The sequence below is a fragment of the Leguminivora glycinivorella genome, chromosome 9 (genome assembly GCF_023078275.1).
Source record: "Leguminivora glycinivorella isolate SPB_JAAS2020 chromosome 9, LegGlyc_1.1, whole genome shotgun sequence".
Classification (NCBI taxonomy): domain Eukaryota; kingdom Metazoa; phylum Arthropoda; class Insecta; order Lepidoptera; family Tortricidae; genus Leguminivora; species Leguminivora glycinivorella.
In genome coordinates, this window is record NC_062979.1 from 13,873,346 (window position 1) to 13,898,119 (window position 24,774).

The 24,774-nt window shown below is 36.5% G+C and overlaps 1 protein-coding gene across 1 annotated transcript; it reads right to left on the minus strand.

Moving 5' to 3' along the window:
* Positions 1-5,302: 5,302 nt before the first annotated feature.
* Positions 5,303-12,651, minus strand: LOC125229770 (juvenile hormone-binding protein-like). The gene is made up of 5 exons (XM_048134707.1): positions 12,504-12,651; positions 8,928-9,153; positions 7,289-7,413; positions 6,502-6,654; positions 5,303-5,685 (listed from the first exon to the last, which is right to left on the minus strand). Exons 1-5 carry the CDS (start codon positions 12,559-12,561, stop codon positions 5,528-5,530), a joined length of 720 nt encoding a protein of 239 aa, XP_047990664.1. The 5' UTR covers positions 12,562-12,651; the 3' UTR covers positions 5,303-5,527.
* Positions 12,652-24,774: the final 12,123 nt, after the last annotated feature.

Consider the following 24,774-nt stretch of genomic DNA (forward strand, 5'->3'; position numbering starts at 1 on the left):
ACCGTATGACTCAGTCAATCTGTGTAGAAGTCCTATAATATTTATTTATTTATAATGTGTTATTCATAACGCTGCCATAAGTTTAACGAATAGGTACAGCAATTTACGGAGGGACTTCATCGAGTTTTGAGTTTTTGACTTACCTTTCCTCAAAAAGCCGTAAAGATTGATTTAAAGTTTTCTAATAATAATTCTAACAAAGATTGAAAATGTGGATATTGCTTCTAAAAATTGGCAATAGGTAGTATGTTTATGAGAAGTTATCGATTACTCTTTCATTTATTGTAATCTCACAGAAAAACCTGGCAACTGAGCTTGGTCGCGCGATAAATGATAAAACAACAGGCCGTCCTTATCGAACTTACATATATGTAGTGCGATAGGGACGGCGTTTTATCATTTATCGCGCGACCATACTTGCCTGCCTGATTTCCACTGCCGGGCACTTCCATCTCACGTACGCTTACGCGCAGTGTGAAAGAGAGAAAAGAACGCTCACTCCACCTTAACCTTTGGCTATATGTGTGTCTTGTAAGAGCTCCCGACTTAAAGTGGCTGCCAAGGATTCAGTGGAATTCAGTCCGACTCCTAGGTGTCACTGCGTCACAATTTATAGCCTTTCTTAACCGAACAAAAATGGATTGTAGAATACTCGCAGCTCTTTTATTTTCAACTGCAGATTTTATAAAGTAAAATTCGAAGTCTTGGTTTGTTATTTGCCCAGGGCGACCCGAGGGTTTCTTGAGGTGCGGGGTCTGCTTTTGCCCCGTACATATCCTTTTTACTTCGCTGCTCTTAGAGAGCTCCAAGTAAAGACTGTCAAATTTTGGCAGTTGGTCCGCTTAGGCCCACTTGCACCAACGTGGCCCTTAGGGCCACTTGCATCAACGAAAATGAAGGGTTAACCCGAGGGTTAACCCACCATTTTGTGTGTAATCTGACAGTCGACAGCCCACTATACCCTGAATTAAGTTGTTGGTGCAAATGGGTGCTTATATGACCCAAGTTTAACTAGTTAAAAAATCAACATACTTAAATAACTCTTTGGTCAAATTCAAACTTTGACTGGTGACGGATTATGCGACGTTCTTGCCAATGGCACTTCTTCCTATTAGCAGTTCTAGACAATCTGCATTCTACGCAATTAGTATTTCACCTCATTCGCTATTGTGCACAGTTATTACTTGTGAACAGTCATGGCGATTCTTCGATCAGAATCTTCGAAAATACAGGTGCAATAATCACCCGCAAGATAAATTTAAAATTTATCTGAAAGGTTTTTTTATAAATTAAAAAAAAAATTCAAGATATGTGTACCTACGAATTTATTTTTCCTGTAATATTCGTTTGATGAAAATTTCAAAAATTTATGTTGGTAAACTTCGGAGATAAGGGGGAGGGGACCCGGTATTTTTTTTACATTTTCCTTCAAAAATCATTTTTTTCCACAACCAAAAAAATTATAAAAAATAGTTTTTTTTTTTACTTTTTTTTTCAAATTGTATTGTACGTATCAAAAAATAGTTTTGATACGTACAGTTTGAGCTCTTTCTAACGATACCCCACTCGACCTAGTAACTTGACATTTATAGTTTGCCCCCCTTTCATTTTGGCCATTTTCTATAATGAATATTAATAAATTTAAAAAAATAATACATTCAGATTGTAGAGGTTAATGATGTTCATAAATATTCCAAATTTCAAGTCGATAGCATAAGTAGTTCTAGAGATATTTAGAAATATGACAGACAGACAGACAGACGGACAGAGCGTCGCCATAAGGGTTCCTTTTGTACCTTTTTGGTACGGAACCCTAAAAAGAGAGGAACCTCGACACGAAAAGAAGAAGAACTAAAGGTAGAACGTACATATAATTTAGATGAGTTTAAAATCGGAAGAAATAATTGTCGCTCTCACATAGCAACAGAGGGCGGAAACGCCAGTCCGTGGAAATGAAAATCAAAGGTATGAGATAAAGCCTCACCAGAAATCTGTTATTCTGATGTATGGTGTGACAGTTCAGTTTAGTATGAATAAAATAGTTCTAATAAAATTCCGCAAGATGGCGCGTAGTCATATATTTCTGGTCAGGGTGGCTAGCCGAATGGCACAATCGCTCACGAAACGCTCACGAAACTAAGCGTTAGTAGATATCTATCTCTATCGCGCTTGCGTATTGGCGCGACAGAGCCAGCGGCGTATCGCTTTCGTTTGGCGTCGGAGAAATGCCATTCGGCTACGGGGCCAGGTGCCGTAGCCGAATGGCATTTCTACGACGCGAAACGAAAACGAAACGCCGCGAAAGGTAGTCTGGCTCTGTCGCGCCAATACGCAAGAGCGATAGAGATAGATATCTACCAGCGTTTCGTTTCGTGAGCGTTTGTGCCATTCGGCTACGCACCCAGGCTTTACTTCAAGATTTACTTAGCTTCAACAAAACTGGCGCGTCTAAACTTTTAGTCTGTGGCAACACACGTGTAACTATCTACTACCTCTATATAACATATCCGGAATATTTGCTCCTTCTGTAACGAGTGCTGTACCGTGAAATCTGGAACCAACCTGTGGTGTTATTCCCATGGGCTTCTGTCGTATAAAAGTCCAACTCCAGACACAAGAAATTATAGAAATCTAAAAATGATAACTCTTGTCATCCCTTTCATACCAAAATCTATATATATAAACGGCAAAGTCCTGAGTGACTGACTGACTAATATTCTGGGGGAATATGACTGATAGTTATATAAAGTAGAAAAAGAACGCAAATAACCAGCTGGAAGGTCAATATGAAACGTTTTCTTATTAAAATACCTAAAATTCAATTGAGGAATTTGCATCATCACGATTGAGATGTGGGTCATGATTAAAATGCAAGAGCCCTGCCTTATCCAACTTTGAAATTAGAATGTCACAAACTATTATTATTATTGAAAGCCTATAATGCCCCACTGCTGGGCAAAGACCTTCCCCGCTTTTTCTATTCCTGACGGTTTTGAGCAGTCCTCGGCCATTCTTTCAAAATGGAGTCTAACTCGTTCCGCCATCGCATACGTGGACTACCGGGTCCCCGTTTTGTCCTGGGCTGCCACTTTGTATAATAATCTTGGCCCATAGCTCATTCGACATTCGGCAGACATGACCAGTCCAGTCCCACTCCAGCTTTTCGAACTACATCGACTATTTTTGTTTGTGAACGCAGCGCGGTGTTCCGAATAAGATCCGTTAACTTAACACCTACTATATGCTGCGCTCCATAGTTCGCTGATAAGCCCCGAGTTTGGACCTCTAAATCGCCGTCAAAGGCCATCAAGTTTGTGCACTGTAGGTGAGAATTGGAAGTATGCACATGTCCATGAGTCTCCGCTTAAGGGACAGTGGCAGATCGCCTTTCATGAGATGAGATATTTTATGGACAACGCGTTTTCAGTCCGTCCAATGTCACCAATGCACTCTGAAGCATCTTAACCGAAGACACAACCGAAGGCATAATATACGACATAAACAATTTGGTGACGGGTTAAGAATTTCACCACCCCCTTTCTTCCCGTGGGTGTCGTAGAAGTCGTCTATGGGATTCGGGTTAAATTGCGGCTTAGGCGAGAGGCTGGCAACCCAACACTGCAATGTCAAAATTCTATTAGTAATCGATGGCAACAAGGCATTTTTTGTGGCGCCATCTATGTGTGGTGTAGTGTATGCACGTTCTTAGGCGATCGCATTTTAATGTATGGGATGGTATGATCTTCTTCTATTTAATCTATGACTACAATCATCAATTTTATGTGACAATCCATGTGTGTCAAAATGTTTTTGTGCTGTTTACCTATTAGTTGATAACCAAGCAGAACTCTAAAGAAACTGGTTTTTCAGTGTGATTTAAATTAATTATAGCTATTTTTTTTCACTAATGAAATCGGAATGGTAATCTAGAAATAACGTTATTCACTTTCACGAACATCTTGCCCGACCTGACTCTTTAAGTAGATTCGGGAATTGCAAAACTCAGGGGCCTAGTGAAAATTGATGACACTACCCAACGAAGGTCCAAATAAAACAGTATTTGACTGATTGATTTATTGAGTAAATAGCCTCCTCACATTTGTATTTATATCTGTAATGTAATGATAATGAACAACAGACTAAATAACACAATACAAAACACTTCCATTAAAAACTTACAAATAAAATAAAAAACCTGAATCCTCTTCGTCAGGTAAGGTGTCCAAAGAATTTATTATATTATTTCCAGACTTGCATTTAGAATGCCTAAACTTTTTGCTCAATTTGACGAAATGACTTAGGTATTATGTTTTTCGACTCAAGACATGCTTAAAATATTTATTCAATAATCAATCTTAAAGAGTTCTAGGTTTTAGTCAACTTTCGGGGTTTTACAGTAACACATAATACCTGCTCCTCAATAACATATAACACCTAACCATGAAACAGTAACATAAGATTACTTTATGCTGGTTTTCTAGAAGCGAATACTCAAAAGGTACTTTACGAAGAACCTTGAAGTAGGTATATTATATAACTACGTGAGGTCTCGGTGAATGCGCTGAATAACAATTTTTCCAGTATCGGAAATAGGACTCTTGTGATAGTTAAAAGTATTGAGCTATGAATTATAAATTGCGAGTTGAATTCGAATTTAACTGGTGAAGTGACTATAATCTAATGTAAGTCATAGAACTAGCGAAAAGAAAAAAAGTTTTTTCTACTCGTCGACTGTAATCTGTCAATTAGGACACCACAGACTAAACTATAAGTGCTAACTTTTCAGTATTGGATACTCTATGGCAGTTCCAACTCAACTATAATTATCTCATTATAGTTGACTTTTAGTTAACTGTAATAATTTCAAAAATAGAACTTCATACAATTTCTGTACTAATTTGCGATACCTGGCAAATTTTTCGGCATTTGAAACACATTTTTTTTATCTGTCGCATTATCGGCCAATCAGAGACGGTTATTACAAACAATTGCTTGCTAGGTAATTCGATGTTGATACAACGGTGAACGACGCTATTAACATTAATTTTAACTGAATTGAACTGATGATTGATGATATTTCTGTCCATTGATGATGAAGATGATGACTCGTAGAAAAAGTATTGTATACAATAGTGATATAATTAAGCTTTTCACTCTCGTACCTTACTATTAGGCCACTCAGCAAGCTTCGTGGCCTAAACATGGTACTCGACTGAAAAGCTTTGTATTATATCACGATTGTATAAAATACTATTATGACACCTTACACTAAATTGATTTTAGGAGTCAAGAAACAAAAAACAACTTTTAACTCAGAATTTATTCAACTAAAACGCAACACAAATTGATACGACTTCACTGTTGCACGTGTTTTGAAAACATACGAGTATTAGGTATAATATGATTTTAGCCTTTTTATCAGACAAAACTTTTTGTTGTTATCAGTCAAAAATACAGGACTATTTCGATTCAAAACCATAAATATTTATCGAATGTTAAAATATATTATATAACGCATTACATATTTTTATTGGATATTGTTAAAGAAAGCTGACGACGGTACTGCTTTGGCAGCTGCTCTGATGTTATGAACGACGTTAGTGTAGGCTTTCTCCGCAATTTTGCAAGCCATCCTTTTTCTTAACTCCATTCGCTTCTCATCGTTGTATGTTTTGGCTTCAGGATCTAATAATAAAAATTCAAATTATTATTTAAAAAAAATAATGGGTCACCACTGGGTGACCGATTATCAGTGGTAATATTATATTTTTGTTGTACCCATTTAGGTACCTACAGTCTGACCAAATTAATAGAAATTGAAAACTGACAACATCGTAGTGTCATCCCGTTTTGTCACTCATATTAATTTGAAATGGTTGACACTACAATGTTGCCAGTTTTTAATTTTCACTCTTTTTTGTCCGACTGTACTAACGAGAGCCTCTTGCCTCCAATAAGTTTTGGAAATGGAAAACGTTTTGGAATACGTAGCTCCATAGCGTAAATTTAATAATCATGTTATCTCTAATAATTCAGCAGAATTTCAAAAATTGGTTAAAATTTAAATCCACCATTTTGTTGTAATATAGTTGTATATGTTGGTAATATAGGTAATATTACTTGCCCCTTTGTTATTAACATTTAAGATCCCTGAGTAAGTAATTTTTATTTCGATTGCTATTTTAGGCGGACTAGCGGTAAGAGCACGAAAATTTTTATTCGGAGATCGTGGGTTCATATCCCAGCTCGTACCAATAAGTTTTTTGGAACACATTTACGGAATATAGTTTAATATTTGATAGTCACTATTGCCGAAGGAAAACATCTTGAGGAAACCGAATCAATTCCAATATGGTCTGGTTTACCTTCTGGGACAGGTCAGATTGCAGTCGCTTTCGTGAAAACTTACTAGTGCTTAAACCAAATTAGTTGCCAGAGCAAGCCTCAGGCTGTTTGGCCATGTGCTGTAGCAAAAACACTGTGAAAAAGTGGAACATTTACCATTAGACAGAATCTGCTGAAACTCAGGGGATAATACAGCTGTCGGATTCTCGGCAACTTTGCAAGTGATTTTCTCTGGGCCGACATGGAAATGATTGACTCCTTTTTCGTCTGTCTTAAGTTCGTAGTTGTAGGTAGCTGTGCCTAATATTCCTGCAATAAGCAAAATGTTTAACATAGTATTTAACCGATTAAGAGAATCCTCAGTTATATCCCTGGATATTAACATTTAGGGAAAATGTTTTTACCCAAGTGGTGGGCGAGTATTATCGGTCGTTAATTTTGACTGTAGTAAAAATATATTTCATAATTATACATTTTTAAATTCTTCTAACTTCTTTCCAACAATGTCACCATGAAGGAAAGTTCACATTACATTTCTCAGAATAATCGTTTTCGGGGAGATAGGAAACTTCATTGAACATCAGTTAAGATAAAAAATAGAAAAACTCAAGAAGTTAGCACCATAATCATGAAACCAAGTGCTTGGGCCGGTCACAGGTTTAAACGGAAAACTTGCAACTAGAAAACGGCATTTGGCATTTCTCCGACGCGAAACGAAAACAAAACTAGTACCTAGTCTGGCTCTGTTGCGCCAATACGCAAGCGCGATAGAGATAGATATCTACTAGCGTTTCGTTTCGTGAGCGTTTCGTGAGCATTTGTGCCATTCGGCTACGCACCCTGAGCAGATTATTTTGTGGCATAGTAAAGATTAGCCGTCTAAATATTCAAACCAAACAGCTTTATAATTTACGTGTGGTTTTAAAATCAAGTTTACACTTACTTGCATGCAACTTATAATGTCCTGATAGGGTCCTCGATGACTTGGTGAGTGTTATATCTACATTACCGACCATATCTAAATCGGCTTGAGTCGTGAGCACTACTGACTTTGCTTTGGTGTCCATTCTGAAATTAAAATTAATTATTGATTATAAAAATAAATTTGGTACGTAACGGTTATTAAAATCTTCAGTTGTTCACCACCTACTGGACAACCTGCGGGGTTAAGATGGGCTGCTGTCTATTATTAATTTGTTACCATGTTTGTCGCTCTCTAACCAGTAAGTGCGAAAGTGACGCATGATATGACAAGTGACAAAAATACTACCATGATCACTGCAGTTGTTGCAGACTGAGGTTCAGGCAGACCGAGAAAATTTACAAATGACAGGGAGTGGAAGAAGCAACGTAAGGCTTTTGTACAGGAGTTAGACACTAAATAAGTCTTTAAAAGAGTAACATATTATGTAAATGTATATATTTATTAATGTTTAAATTCACAATAGGATAAATGTAACCCTTTCACATACCACTTAATACTTTCACTATGAGGGCGCCTGAATTTAGACATGCGTCAGGCTTCCCCAGACTTTATGAGTGTGTAGGCGCCTTTTTGGACTAGGTAGTGTGTACGCGTATTTCAGTCAGGGAATTCACATATTATTAATATGTATATGGGCTGAACATATTGAAAGTCCCACTGATTATCAGTTCGCCAGACATACGGCAGACAATGATAGGCGTCAATAGGAAGTAAATGTTGACAGGCCGATATCATTCAACGAACTGCTGGCAAAGCCGAAGCGATAATCGTTGACGCTACGAGCTACGTGGCGATCAAAACGCTCTCAAAACAGCGATGGAGAAAGCTGACTACGATACCTATGCTATGGAGTCTACCCTGATAGGCAGTGGGTCTCTTAAGCTCGCCAGGCCCCGCAGCCGAATGGCATTTCTGCGACGCGAAACGCCATCGAAACGCCACAGAAAGGTAGTCTAGCTCTGTCGTGCCAATCCGCAAGAGTATTTTTTTTTTAATTTTTTTTTTTATATTATAGGACATTCTTACACAGATTGACTGAGGCCCACGGTAAGCTCAAGAAGGCTTGTGCTGTGGGTACTCAGACAACGATATACATAATATATAAATACTTATATACATAGAAAACATCCATGACTCAGGAACAAATATCTGTGCTCATCACACTAATAAATGCCCTTACCAGGATTCGAACCCGGGACCGCGGCGCAGCAGGCAGGGTCACTACCGACTGCGCCAGACTGGTCGTCAAAGAGATAGATAGCTACGAAATAAATATTATCGTGAGCGTTTCGTGAACGTTTGTGCATTCGGCTACGCACACTTATTCCTCTCTTTGATACCTACTTCCTGCTACTCTTTCTCTCATCCTATTATAGTCTACTTACCTAACTACATCTCTATCCTCCTAAGGCCCAGCCATACAAATGAAAAACCCAGAATATGCCACTGAAATTTTTGGTTTTGTTTGAAAATTTAACGAAACAAAACAAATGCGACTCTGTTCCAATTGAATATGATTTAAATTTCATCGAACTGAATAAGTACTATAGGTAGGACCTTGGCCCTTAGGAGGCTATGCAATTATACTTATACTTACTTAAAATCCGATATTTTCTGATGCCGTAATCCTGTCACGGTCAAAGTAGTATACTTATATTTCAAGTTTTCGTCATCAAACGCAAACTCGTATGAAGGTATAACTAAGGGATCTATGGTCACAATATTATAAGCGGGTATTCCTTTGTGCGTTTTTTCTAGGAATAATTCGGTAGCTTTGCTTAGACAAGCGATATCATCGGTGTTGCATGCCATAGTTAATGATTCTGAAACAGTAAAAAAAATACTTGCTTTACAAGGGGGAAGTTGTTGTTGTTTAACCGCTCGTGCCAATATTGATACCCGAGCAAGCAAAAGATTCCAATATAAAACGTAAAACGTGGAATCTTGAGCATTGCGTGTGTGTTAAACAAATTTTACCACCGAGTGAACACAATTTTTTCCACCACACCAACATACGAGGAAAATATTAACTGTACCTAATACATCAAAGCTCACTTTTTTTAAACATTTAAATATGATTCAAAATCCTTATTCAAACGTCAATTCTGCCAGCCAGCTTTGGGCATCAAGGTAAAATTTGTATGACATATTTACTACTTTTCATTTTTGTTTATAAAATGCAACTTTGTCATTTGTTACCAAAGCATCAAGAGAGCCTTGACTAGTTGGTGTGGTGAAAAATAGTTCAGAATTCAATCGGTCATATAAGAGGGAATAATCCAATTTTATTATTTTATTACTTTTATTTTTTAACCGCCGCCCTTAAATCTCAAGGAAGATGGTTCTCAATTCGTCTGTATTTTTTATGTTTGTTCTACGATATCTTCATCGTTACTTAACCGTCTAAGAACAAATTAAATTACTTTCATAGAAAATATTTTAACTTGTTATTTTAAGTAGTAACACTACTATTATGTTCTAAACATTAAATAAATGTTATATACAAAGATAAAGTGACCAAAGCCTCCAGTGCTCCGAGCTGGAATCGAACCAGCGTACTCCGCTTACCGGGCGAATGCCAGAACCACTCGGCTATCGGTCCACGAAAGCAAGGGTCGAAATTTCTAAGTATATGACATTTCCGAAGGCTCGTGGCGCCCTCTGGCCATCCCTGAGGTACTGGAGGCTTTGGTCACTTTTTCTTTGTATATGACATTTATTTAATGTTTGTTACTTAACCGATTTTTTTTTTATTGAATAATATAAATAATATGCATGCATGCACAGATTGGTCCCATTTTTATCAGAACCCAGTTCTGATGATGGGATCCTGGAGAAATCGAGGGAACTCCTCAAATCTGAAAGGCATACATATGGAGGAACAGTTTTGGAGGAACAGCATGCATTTACGTCCGGAACAGTGACATTTGGTGTAGTGGAACTGCTGATGATGGTCAGAACGGAACTTCTCAAATCTGAACGGCACACTTATAGTGACTTTGGTATTTTTATAAGAACAGCATGCACTTACGTCCACAGAACAGTGACATTTTGTGCAGTGGAACTGCTGATGAAGATCAGAACCGAACTTCTCAAATCTGAACGGCACACTTATAGTGACGTTGGTATTTTTATAAGAACAGCATGCACTTACGTCCGGAACAGTGACATTTGGTGCAGTGAACGGAACTCCTTAAATCTGAACGGCACACTTATAATGACTTTGGTATTTTTATAACAACAGCTTGCGTTTACGTTCAGAACAGTGAAATTTGGTGCAGTGGAACTTCTGATGATGATCAGAACGGAATTCCTCAAATCTGAACGGCACACTTATAGTGACTTTCGTATTTTTATAGGAAAATCATGCATTTAAGTTCAGAACAGTCACATTTATTTGTTAGGAGATTTGTTCTCTTTGTTATGCTTACATATTGAGTTTTCAAATTTTGTCAAGCTCGATTTCTTATAATCGGTTTCATGAGGAATTGAGGAAACTTCAAACCTTAACGGTATACGTATATTCATTTGTGTTTCCATCAAATAATCAAAGATTTACATTAAAAGTGGTTTTAAAAAATACCTACACATTCTACATAATCCAACATTCGCAAGAAGCTTTCACCAGATCCCCAAAAGCGGTGGTTTTTTTTTCTTAAAAATTATTTTACTTAGAATTTGCAATATAGTCTCGCATTCTCGTGACTCTCAAAATTAAGGCACCCGGTATGGATATTTAAGTATAAGGGCAATTTTGGGCAACACATTTACGCCGTGTTTCGAACGACTCTTAAGTATTCGGTTCAGTTATAATAACTACATTGCGAAGTCTCATCCTAGGTCCCACTTTGTCGCTAACAATCAGAAATCGGACTATTGGACGTCATTTGTTTAACGTATATGAAATATGTGAACCTTATGATGTTAGAAATGACGCCAAGAGTCTGATCACTGCTTACAATAAAGACACGATTTTGTTTGTGTCTGTAAACGAATTACGCGTATAGCATGCGCGAAAATGCGATTTTTTGCTTGGAATCGACATATATATCGTTTCATGGAGCGTAGATAGGTATGGATTGCGTTATTCACGATAACGTACCCTACTCTTTTTCTGAAGTCGATACGGTCAAGATACACATGTTGGCAACAACTAGGTATGCAAGGGTTAATCAAATGTCATTATTCTATCGAAGTTTGACGTTTAAAGTAACATTTGGACTGGCTAGGTCTTCAAGATCGTTGTCAACTTATTTTAGACTGACTATGTAACCCAAGGAATGTTGCGAAAATCTGACACGAACATATTTATATAGTCACTAGCGTTTACCCGCGGCTTCGCTCGCGTTAAGACGATACGGTAGGGGTCAATTCTCCATACAAACGCTCTCGACCATTTCCTCCCTGGTTTTTGAACGTAGAGCAATGATTTTTTCAACACAGATTGTTATTATTTTTATCTGTGTCGGACCGTTTTGATTTTTTTGATATTCTGCTTTTTAAAGATTCTAGAGCCAATCAAAAATTTCCAAAAACGGCCTTTTTCATTGTGGCGTAAAAAAAGGTGTGATACTCAAGATTGGTAACAATTAACCAAAAAAGCTAAACGGTCCGACATAGATTATTTCATTGTTATTCAGATTCTCAAATTTCGTTCCGATTGATTAAGTTTTGAAGGAGGAAAGAGTCGAGAGCGAAACCTCGATTTTAAAGATTTTTTTGAAATATCTTTTTACTGAGTTGTTCTTAATGGACAATTTTTTTCGATAAATCTAGTTAATAACACTTGTATATTTAACTAAAATTCCCAAGTTGAAACGGGGGCTCCTTTCCATTTTAGTATTTTCGCTACCGTATCCTCTTAAATTATAAAATTGCGATATGCTCCATACAAACTTCCACCACTAATTTTAGGGAATGAATGAATGAATGAATGAATGAATGATTTATTCACAAGAACATACATATAAGATACAGATACAGGGCATGCACTTATATACTGCCATTCGGCATTATATAAGTGCCATTCTGCCATTCGGCATGTGAAATTTGAAGTGGCGGGTTAAACAATTAGATCAATCAATACCGACATTCCCGTCACTCTTTTAAGAAAATCTAAGTCCAAAGATATAAGCTAGGTACACTAAAATAACTAAATAGAATTCCCTCCTACCTTGACATAAAACACTTTTAGAAAACATAAGAAACATCAACAACACGAACACTGCCATATTGAAGGAGAAATAATTATTAACTTTCAAGACTTTCAAATGATCCAGCTGATCACAAGCCACTGTCCGGACAGAAGTATTACACGGCTTTATATAACGTGGGTTATCAGTTTCGATAATACTGGGCGCTTATTCTCGAGTATTTCATAGTTTAGTAGTGAGCTAGTTTACTGCTACAAAATCGCAGCGCGAATTTATTTCTGACTTCATTTCTGCCGTTATTATAGTATGAATTTTCTGAGATGGTTTTTTTTGCTTTTACCGTAATCTGTAAACAAAAGTCTTTGTTTCTATTATTCACGGCGGCTAGCTTCCGTTTAAACGGCACGCGCTAAAGTCTCCGTGTAGTTAAGCAACTATCATGATAGCAATAAGGTTCAAATTTATGAAACAGTTCACAGTATGCAGGTAACTTTTTTTGAAGATGACAAAACGTGTTATCTCCGAAAGGGATTTTTATGGATTTGAACCTTATTACTACCATGATAGTTGCTTTTTAACTACACTGAGACTTTAGCGCGTGCCGTTTAAACGGGAGCTAGCCGCCGTGAATAATAGAAACAAAGGCTTTTGTTTAACAGATTACGGCAAAAGCCAAAATAGCATGTCAGAAAATTCATAGGTACTATAACATCAAGTTGCATTATGTTATGGTGTTAACACTGGGCTGTTATAAATGTTATATAACATGGTGTGCGATGGACAGCGCGCTGTCGCACCATCGCACTATCCCTGCACAACATGTTATACACGGTGTAACATGAGGGAACCGAATAATTTTAACAGTGCATATCCACACTAATATTATAAATGGGAAAATGTGTGTGTCTGTTTGTTTGTCCTTCTTTCACGGCAAAACGGAGCGACGAATTGTCGTGATTTTTAAGTGAAGATAGTTGAAGGGATGGAGAGTGACATAGGCTACTTTTTGTCTCTTTCTAACGCGAGCGAAGCTGCGGGCATAAGCTAGTACATCATAATTATTAGAAGAGTAAAATGTCATACAAACTTTTCTGGATTTCGCCTAGTTTCAGAGTTATAAGCATTTAAAAAAATAACAATTACTTATTATTTTTATTATATATTTATGTATTTCTCAGAACAAAACGCTGTTTTGATGGCGATGATGCCGTTATCCTATATAACTATCCTCGTTGGTAAATATCAAACGGTAACTAAGTAACTCATTGCAAAAAAGTATTTTTTTGGGAGCACCAATACTCGAACATCACCTTTGACCTTTGACTTTTAGATTCTGTCCTGGGGCGTCCTCATTAGCGGAATTGTATTTTCTAATAAAGGAATTGATTGATGTATAATTCTTTTAATAAATGAGCTTATTCTTGGCCAAACACTAGCCAAAGGCAAAGCCGACGGAGTGAGCTCGCCCAGAAGATATAATAGGTATATGTAATTGCTATTGCTATTGTACGTGAGCTGCAGAGAAAAGGAGACCCCCTGCCATACAAATTTGCCACTAAGCAACGCATACTAAGCATACTAACTATTTGCATACTAAGTAACGGGTGATAACAAAAAAATTAGAATAAATTTATGCAGCTCTAGAATAAATACTAGTCAACATTGAACAAAAGTTTGTTCTAGAAGTTGTTGCTGTCTCTTTAGTCTTTCCGTTGCAAAAATGGCGTGGATAGCAAGAAGCTTTGAACACTTTAGACTTTCTAACAATTGCGTCGGTAAAAATTTCACAGTGGACCATTTTAGTCAGGAAAACGTGGCAATTTCTACCATTTATAGAATTCTATCATCCTTGACGATATTAGTTCGAAAATCTGGCAGCAGACGACCAGCGTAGATTATGACCAAGAGGGCGTTAAAGTTACTTCACAGTAATTTTTATGATAAAGATTCCATAAGCCAGCGATATGTCGCTATAAAATTTAAATGTACTTACTCGTACATTTGTAAATCGTGAAACACGATTGGTCTGAAATACAGAAAGCAAGCGAGGGCACCGGAATCCACACACGATCAAAAACCGACTGTTTCGTCGCAATGTCGTTGGATGACGTGAAATGATTCAAGGAAATCGTTCATTTTGGAAGGTGAAAGAAATTTTCCTTTTAGTAAAACTCATATTATCGGAAATAAGCGGTCATACCAGAGATGTTTCTACTACACCAGAAAGACATAAAGCATAGGTAACTAAAAACAATTATATAGCTGAGAAAATTTACCCAATTAATAAAAAAAGGACATGTGTGCGAAAGATGGACCAAAAAAAATCGTCAAACGGTCTTTTACGAACTTCATGTTCAAGCTCCGATTTGCAGTTTACCACGGACCCAATGTCCATTACATTTACTTATTCTTGTATATATTCAACATATATACCAATTTTTTAATAAAATCTGAAGAGTTTTCTTTAAATGCCTGTCAAATATATTCTATTTTCTTTTGTTATCATTATCACCCGTTAATTCCGCCACTTGTCGTGTAAACTGGGGCTGCGAAAACTTTTTTATAACATGACAGGTTAAACTTTCTTTTAAAGGCTTTCTTTCGTAGGCTTAATAACATTCAAAATATAACTTTCGATACTCGTATAGTTGTTATGTTTATACGTAAATATTACTACTTATCACTGGAACTAGTCAAACACATATTTATCTACCAACCGCGTCCCAACAACTCTTACGAGGTTATCCGACCTTCTTATCAATGCCAATGCCAAGGACCAATGTATGGAGCAACAGGCTACTTGACCCTTTTTTAAAGTTTGTCTTATATTATTAATCACTGTCCAATTAACCGAAGAAAAATATCACTATATTTTATTATGACTTTAAAACCGCAAAAAATATTTTTAAAGTAAGTTTAGTAAGGTGCATTAGAGTTTCTTTCTTTATATTCCACTTTTGTGAGCATGTGTGTGCGTTGGTATAAAAGTGCTAGCATTAGTTTAATTAATATTACTTTGTATCTATCTGTGAGATCCTGTAATTGGCTTTCTGAATCATATCATGTTGTATACTGCTAGTTTTATAGCTGTTGGTTCTCCATAACATAAATAAATAAATAAATAAATTCCGAATGACAGAAATGCTCGGATAATTCCGAAAGAGGAATCTTGATATGATGGAAATAATGGTGATTTTTATGCGACTTTCCTAATTAGACGACTTTCGGAATTACCCTAATGCACCTTATACTTTGAAAATGTTGTTTTTGCCTGCGAAGCACTTTAGAAACGCTCACGCTTTCGTGAAGCGTTTGTGCATAATGAGCATTCGGCTACGCACACAGACCGGTCGTCAAATAAAGATCTTAATAGATCTAATGATAATTCTGTCGAAATCGACTATGGGTTATAGATCTAATAGGGATGACGACTACATAAAAAATAGTATTCTGTTTAGTCCGTCAGTTAGATCGTCCAAAAATACTGAACAAATAATTTTTGCTTTTTCTAATTAATGAAAAAATACAAAGATATAGAGCATCAAAGTTCCGGAGTGGGGGCTTGTGACGTCACTTCTAAGTAAAAATTGTACCTAGGCGTGACGTCACGCGAAACTTCAACGCACTGTACCGTCGTCATTTTTCGTTTACGAGAAAAAAGGAAAAATACGTGTCTAAACTAAAATTCTTTGATAATCTAACTGACGGATTAATTAGTTCTTTTTAGTCGTCTCGCTTATTGTGGTATGGGCGTTGGTCTAGCTACAATATCAAGATTTCGTTTTCTTTCAGCCCCTTAATTGCTAAAAGTGACACTGATACTTGACTTGAATAATGTGCTTTGCCTATTTCCCTTGGGAATACAGGCTTGTGCGTACTTACATATGTATTTTCTTCATTTCTTAATTTATCCCTGGGAGCAACTCCAAAAACAGGGCTGCGATTTTTGAACTTCGACTACTTACTCGGTATTTCATTCAATAAAATCTCCACTGCTAGCCATTGAAATTTTTCTAATAAAATTGAAAACGCGTTGGTCGATAGCACTATATTCCAAAATTATATCGCTCTATTTTCAAAAACTCCACTTTCCGCAGACTTTTGATTGGCGAATTCGTGATTCGTGGCGAACTCGAGATCCAAAAATCGGCCCCCAGCTCTCTCCGTTATTGACATGCTCAGTGAGCGTGAATCCAGTTTTACGAATATTCAAGCATATGGGTAATATGAGTACCTATTACGTTTTAGGTACACGTGCACGTCAAATATTAGATTTAATATAATGAAAGTTTCCAAACTGATACCACTTCTTATATTGACAGTTACCGAACCGTCAATAAATGAAGTGGAATGATACCGATCACAGCCGTGGCCGACCATTTAAATGTGCTAGATTGCATAGTTTTTTTTATACTACGTCGGTGGCAAACAAGCATACGGCCCGCCTTATGGAAGGCGGTCACCGTCACATATGGACGCCTGCAACTCAAGGAGTGTCACGTGTGCGTTGCCAACCGATTAGAAACTTGTGCACTCCTTTTTGCTGTGTTAATTACACAGTAAAAAAGAGTGTACAAGCTCCAAGGAGGGTTTGGGTTGCCGACGACACAAAAGATAATAGACGGAACAAATTAGTTCCGTGGGTCCTTCCGTCACCAGCACACCGCACCCTCGTTGAGCTCTGGCAGCCTTACTCACCGGCAGGAACACAACATTATGAGTAGGGTGTAGTGCTATTTGGATGTGGTCTTCTGTCAGGCGGAGGTACTTCCCCAGTTGGGCTCTGCTCTAGATTCGAGCGAGATGATATCCGCTATGCTGTGCCTACCACACGAAGCGGAATATCATTATCTATGCCCTACCTACCTCCTATCAATATATTAGTAGGTATCATAGCACCTACCTATGTTATTCTTAAAAGGTAGACATGTACCATCGCTGCCTTTCTAGCAGACCAGTGAAAGACAGTTTCAAGATAAATACATTGCGATATTAATTAGTCAGCGTTTTCCTTTGTATGAACTCTCATGTCTCATTAGCAAATATGTCATAGCTATTTCAACTAGTTTACACAAACCCCAGTCAAGATACAAACCACTCAATAACTACTCTATTTATAAGTGCAAATTTCACTAAAATCCGTTCAGTAATTTTTGAGTTTATCGCGAACGAATAAACAAGACAGACGCAGGGGGGAACTTTTCTTACGATATAATGATGTACCTTTAGATAATATAATAATCGTATTATAATACCTATTGCATTTACTGATACTACTGACCGATAAACGAGGCAAAAACAGGATAAATACTATCCTCTAGACATCGTGACCCTTATATCATATTCCGATAATGATACGTAAGCCAAACAAATATATTAATCCGGCACATTATTCAGAATGCAATACTAAACTCGAACGTATGGAATTTAATAGTTAGTAATGGTTTACTAACTATTAAATTCCATACGAGTTAGAAATTCCCTATACGCACGTGTACATGAGACCCTTTGAAGTTTTGACATTAAAACTAATGTACCTACTGTAATTACATTACGGTACAAGAAGTTCGAAACACGTGGCGATAAATTAAAATAAAACCGCCTTCAAAAATAAGCGCGTTACAAAACACGGAGAAACTAAAAAGCCAAAAATAACAAACCTTTGAATTCAGATTTCTTATCAGATTGCAATAATCTTAACATCCAAATTATAAACAAATCAATTATTTTTGAAGTCGGTACCAGACCTGTTTGCCCCTCCCAACCATACGCAGGCTGGCCCCGCCTTCAAAAATAATTGATTTGTTTATAATTTGGATGTTTAGATTATTGCAATCTGATAAGAAATCTGAATTCAAAGGTTTGTTATTTTTGGCTTTTTAGTTTCTCCGTGTTTTGTAACGCGCTTATTTTTGAAGGCGGTTTTATTTTTTGTTAAAAAGTTAATTTATTTGTTGATTTTTAGTGGTTCCTAGTGATATTATATGTATCAGTCCGAATATATGTACAATAGTGAAAGAATTATCCTTTAACTCCTAACCATTGAGGAGTTGACCTTCCATCATCAGCTCAGCCACATAAAATTACTACCGTCAGGCGTAAATACTGGTGTACCTTTGAAAAATACACTAAAAACCTTACATGTGCTTATAACATTTGAAGAGTTCCCTCGATTTCTCCAAGATACCATCATCAGACCCTGACTTGGTGTCAATGGGACCATCTCGGGGTTATACCCGTTCGATCAAAAAAAAAATTTTGAAAATCAATCCAGGATTCTCGGAGATATCGAGTAACATACATACAAAAAAAAAATAAAAAAAAAAACATTCAGTCGAATTGAGAACCTCCTCCTTTTTTGAAGTCGGTTAAAAACACGATCGAATCGATCGAAGAAAGTGTACTTTTATTTGTGTCAAAACAAATCTATAGTCAATTCCCCAAAAACGCTTTTGACGTACACGAAGTATCTCTTTGGCACCTTAAAAACATACCGCTTTTACTTGAGAATATTTCAGAATCCAGTAAGGTACGGCGGGGCAATTTTTTCCATTATTACATTATAACTTGAGTTCCACATGTATCCACTGACACGCGTGCCATATATAACCAGTGGACACTATAATTAATAATGCAAACATTGTAAAACATGGAAAAAATAAATCAGTTGCATTTGAACCCCAGTCGAAAGCGCCCCACTGTACCTTAAACAGTGTTTATTCAAGAAAGTTATTCTAGAAAGCTGTTTAAAGAGTAAGTGCATACTTAGTGACAGTTTTAAATGATTCACGGTTATTTTCATTAGACTTATATTACTTAGCCGTGATTACCTTTTTGATTTTTGTCGAGCTCCCGATATTTCAACGCAGTTGCATGCATTATGATCACGGAAAACATCCATCTATTCATCATTCCGTGATCATGGTGCATGCAACTGCTTTGAAATATCGGGAGCTAGACAAAAATCTAAAAGGTAATCACGGTTTATATCCCGGTCAATATAAGTCTAAGTGACTCAGTAGTTTAATTAACTGAGTCGAAACCAATCGAAACAATGACTGTCATTTTCCGTGACGCGTACGCTATCGAGTTCTTCTTGGAGCAGCCGCGAATGCAAAGCATAGCGTAGGAAGGCCGTTCTTCGTTTTAAAGACTGCCCAAAGATTGCTTTCATATTGACCACCAACACGGAGAGGGTCGCAGAGCAACGAACGGAGTGGTGCAAATGCGTTGTGGAGGATCGCAGAATTTGTGTTGAGACAGGTTTGCTGCACTTGCTGATAAGAGACAGAAGCGATACCAAGGTGTTTCAGCGCCAATTTATTTCCGAAAACATCTCTTGTCAGTCCTGCCTGACTATGGTGGTCTCACATCGGTCTGTTAAGTCACCAAAATAGGTGCCTCTCGAATGTTACACCATAAACTGTCTGCAGTAGACGTTCCAATGATGAATGATGATGTCGCTATCGAGTAGGTAATTTATTAGAAACTCATGGTAGCCACACTTATAAGCTTCGTCGATGTAAGTTAAATACCAAACTTTCCACCAACTTAGCTACAGAGCAACATTGATTACAGTCCCGTAACAATAATGTTTAATAACTTGAACTATTCTTGTACCAAGTGGAGGTAATAATCGTTTATTTGATACGTAAAGTTTTTGCGATAGTTATATCGAGTAATATTACGAACCATGTAAGTCAAAGTTCAAAAGGATCTAGAATCGATACGGTCTTAATAATAATGTCGAGTGGAAGTTTTGCAAAGTTAAATGTACATACATACAATCATACATACATATTAGCCCTTTATCGCCCACTGCTGAGCATAGTGTTGAGCTGTTCTAGAATGCCATCTATATTATGGACTCTCTACAAAACTTAATAATAAACATTATATGTCTGAAATTATTGGGGTGATTTTTTATAATACCCAAAGTTTTCTGGGTTATTCAATTTCTACTCCCAACATACGCATTGGGATTTATGAATTATATATGGCTATGGTTTATCAATGCGAAAATAACATTCTTCTAACAATCCAATATAATATAATACAATAGATACGAGTACCTAATCCAGATCCAACCTTGATCATGAAAATTTCCAGTAATTTACGGAAATTTCGAGAATGTTCTGCGGCGTATGTTATAAAATGAGACTCGCTTAGAATCGGGGCAAGTGGCGTAGGCATTGGATGTAGGGTCATGCTCAGGCCCCGTAGCCGAATGGCATTTCTCTGACGCCAAACGAAAACGAAACGTAATCCGGCTCTGTCGCGCCAATACGCAAGAGCGATAGGGATAGATATCTACTAGCGTTTCGTTTCGTGAGCGTTTCGTGAGCGTTTGTGCCATTCGGCTACGCACCCAGGAGTGAGCGACAAAGAGCCAACGATGACATAATAATAATTATAAAGTGCGTTTATAATTTTGCCACCCTAACAAGATTTTTTCCGTTTCGTTGACTTATCGTGACTCCTATGTACATAAATGCAGCAGACTAAGTGCGTTTTCACACTATCCGATCCGATATCGGATGTCGGAAGGATTTCAAAGGCAATAATCAAAGATGGCGGCTTAAATGTATGGAATATCTGTCCTACATCCGATATCGGATCGGATAATGTGAAAACGCACTGAAACTAAAGTAAACAACGTTATCTGAATGTGGTATTGATACTACACAAACAACTTTAAATATTACTTCTTAGTAACAAATTTAAGTAAATATAATGCATTAATTAATTATTAGTTAAGAGTGATGAATTCGAACAAGTGACAAGGGAAGGTTACCCTCATCTGGCAGAATAATTTTGACCAGAAACACACTTCGCATAACATGTTTCGCAGAAAAACATTTGGTCGAATGGTGATTTCGCACTTAATTTTGACATTATTATTACCACGCATACGACACATTTGGCAGAATATTGTTTCACAAAACATTACTTTGGTCGACTTTGATTTAGCATAATTTTATGTACCATAATAATCGTATAGAATAAGTACTATTACAAGTTATTTACAAGAGCAGAATTATGACACGCTATCGAAAAGGAAATACTGACTCAGAGCCCCAGTTAGGTACGACGAGCGAAGCGATTAAACGTGTTAGGTATCTTGCATCCCCAACACATCTGACTCGCTATCAAAAAGCAAATTGCAACTTTATGCCGCCTAAATATTATGTACAAATATTATCTGCAAAAGTACTATTCGACTAGAAGACTATTATGCTCATCAATATTATGCCAACGTACGATTCGGTATTGTAAAAATCTGCGAAATGATTTATGCATGCCAAAGCATATTCTGCGTAAGGTATTTCTGTCAAACGTGACTTCTGCCAAGAACTATTAATGCAAATCAAATATATGCGAAAAAAGTTTCTGCAAGATAATAGTGAACCTACTGTAGTGTGCACTGTACGTTACACACACCTTTACGTAATCTCTCTATAATATTCCGTAGGTTAAGGATCATATAGCAGTAATAAAACATACATTCAACCAACAAGTTGTTTTCATCAACGTTGGCCCAAGAGGCAACGATTAGCAAGGGTACGCCAGGGTACAAGGCAGGTAGGGAATCCTTGGAGATCTGATCATGATTCGGTCGAGTACCAATCGTGAAGTCTCCTTGGACACATGGAAGGATGAGAAATAAATATATTGTATGTGTGCGCGCTTAAAAAAAAATATCCTTGTACCCTGAGCAAATAAAAAAAAAATATTGTAAGGTCGGCCGACCACGTGTGTAAAAGCGTTGCGTACCCTTGGTCTTACCTTGATCTTATATAAATATTGAGTCTTGATGTTTGTGAAACATATAAATAAATAAATAATAAGGAATGACGTCATAATGAAATAAATGTACTACTACTTAAATAATTGAAAAAAAAGCTTGCAAGTGCCTAATTAATAATGTATAATCCAAATGATAAATGACAGGTACCTAATGATAATGACTAATGAAAATACAGTGACCCAAGGACAAATAAACCGTAGTGTATTGACGAGTACACTACGAATATGAAAAAAAGTAATAAGTACTTATTATTGCTTTTTTAAATTTAATTCAATGTATCTTGAGTAGTTTTAATGTTTTATTTGTGTTTTAATGCTTATTGTTTTGTGTAATGAAAAAAAAATGCTTGTACTTTTTAATTACAATTGTATTTTTGTCTTAATTTTATGTCATCATTGCGTGCATAAATTTGTTATTCACTACGAAATATGCCTAAATAAAAATAATAATTGATATTATGTAAAATTGACTTGTACACAGACATTGTGATTATTGGATATACCTTTCTATGACAAGTTTTACATGTAACAACACTGAATTAATATTAAAAAAAATGGTGTTCCTTATTCCGGCTTACTATTTTGATAAATGTATTGTTGTTTAGAAATGAAAAATATAAATTGAAAAATTTAATGTAAAAAAAAAATTAATCTCTTTATTTACATGAACATATTTACATAATTATATAAGAAACTAAGACTAAACTAAAAAAAATAAGTAAATAAATATTATAGGATATTCTTAAACAGATTGACTATGTAAAAAAAATTTTCTGTATGTCAAATATGTTTTCAAAAAATGTATTACAGTAAAAAAAAAACATGTAAACTATTTTTTTTTTCTTTTTTAAAGGGGGGAGGTGTAGTATGCACTGTACGTTACACACACCTTTACGTAATCTCTCTGTATATTCCGTAGGTTAAGGATCATATAGCAGTAATAAAACATACATTCAACCAACAAGTTGTTTCCATCAACGCTCCTCCTCACACTACAAGGGATCTTTATTAACTCAGAATCTGCAGTTTCGTACTTATCTTCTCTAGACAAAGTGACAAACATTGTTTCCCCGAGACATGTCCATTGTCCATAGCTCAGAGGTAACAAAAGAGTGGATTTTTGCTTTGAGCTCTAATATCATTAGGTAGGGCCCGTTTAGACGGTACGAGAACTCGCATACGAGTTTTATTATAGGTATATTACGGTATTTGATGGCTATGCAAATTGGATGTACCTCAACGGCCCGCAATGTAACTAAAATCGCATGCGAGTTCGCACGCCGTCTAAATCAGGCCGTATGGGCTGTACCTTCTTAAAATTACACCATATCGCCAATTACTTCACCCAGCGTTTAGGGCAAAGCCGATCAGATAACTATACACCTACAACAAGGACTATACAATACAATAGTCCAGTAACGTCTTATAAAACTGATCTAGCCTCTATTGCACTCATCGTGACGAAAAATTGAGACACATTACATGAGCAACGAGTACAGAGAATGTGTCGACCCCGCATATCAACAGAAGTGTACTTATTAGGGTGATACCTTTAATAAGTATTTACTCGACAAATAAAATAATAATTGGGCGATTCTCAGGGATGACGTTCGGTGCCTGATTTCGGTGCTGATTTTTATTTAGGTACTACTTTATTGATATGTCAGTCAATTTACTAAAATCTAGCCTAAATATAAAAAAAATATTGGTGGTGGAGGCCTCCATTAGAACCTTATAGTTTGTAAGAAATCCGACATTTTAAAATCACCGAAATTATGTATGGGCACTGTAATCAATTTGTCCCACCGAATTCAATTTTTTACACATTATTCCATATTTCAACTTAATATATAACTTATTATTCAATGCATTGATGTTTTTCATTTTATTTCGATGACAGGTCATGTAAAAAGGCTCGTAATCGCGCAATTTTACTAAATTTAACATGGTAATATGCTATCATTATCGCGTAGAGAATTTTCTACCCATAGTATGGCTTAATTTGCTTAAAAACATAGTTCTATGTTTTTAAAAAGTATATCCTACTATTTAAGTATAAAATGTTAGAAAATAAAGGACACTAAACCAGTTTACAACGTGGCAATCGAAGTCGGTGGTCACTTTTTTTGATATCGGTGGTCAAAAATCCACCGAAACCACGGAAATCAACTCCACTGATATCAAATTTTATAGCTTTTTTGGAGATAACTGCAATATCATGCATGATACAGAGGAGATGTCATAATAACGTAATAACATACTTTCAAGGATTTATTAGTACCTTACATAACGACAAATGCACCTAAACTGTGGGAGTAAATTGAACCACCGAATCTTAAAAAACATGGGACCAAACCCAGCGAACAACTAAGAAACCTTCGAAAAGTCCCCTTTATAAAACGGTACCTCATCTCCTCTACACTGAATGGTTAAAACTTACTTTATTAATGTCTTTGTGTCCCTAATCTACTAATTTGTAAGAGT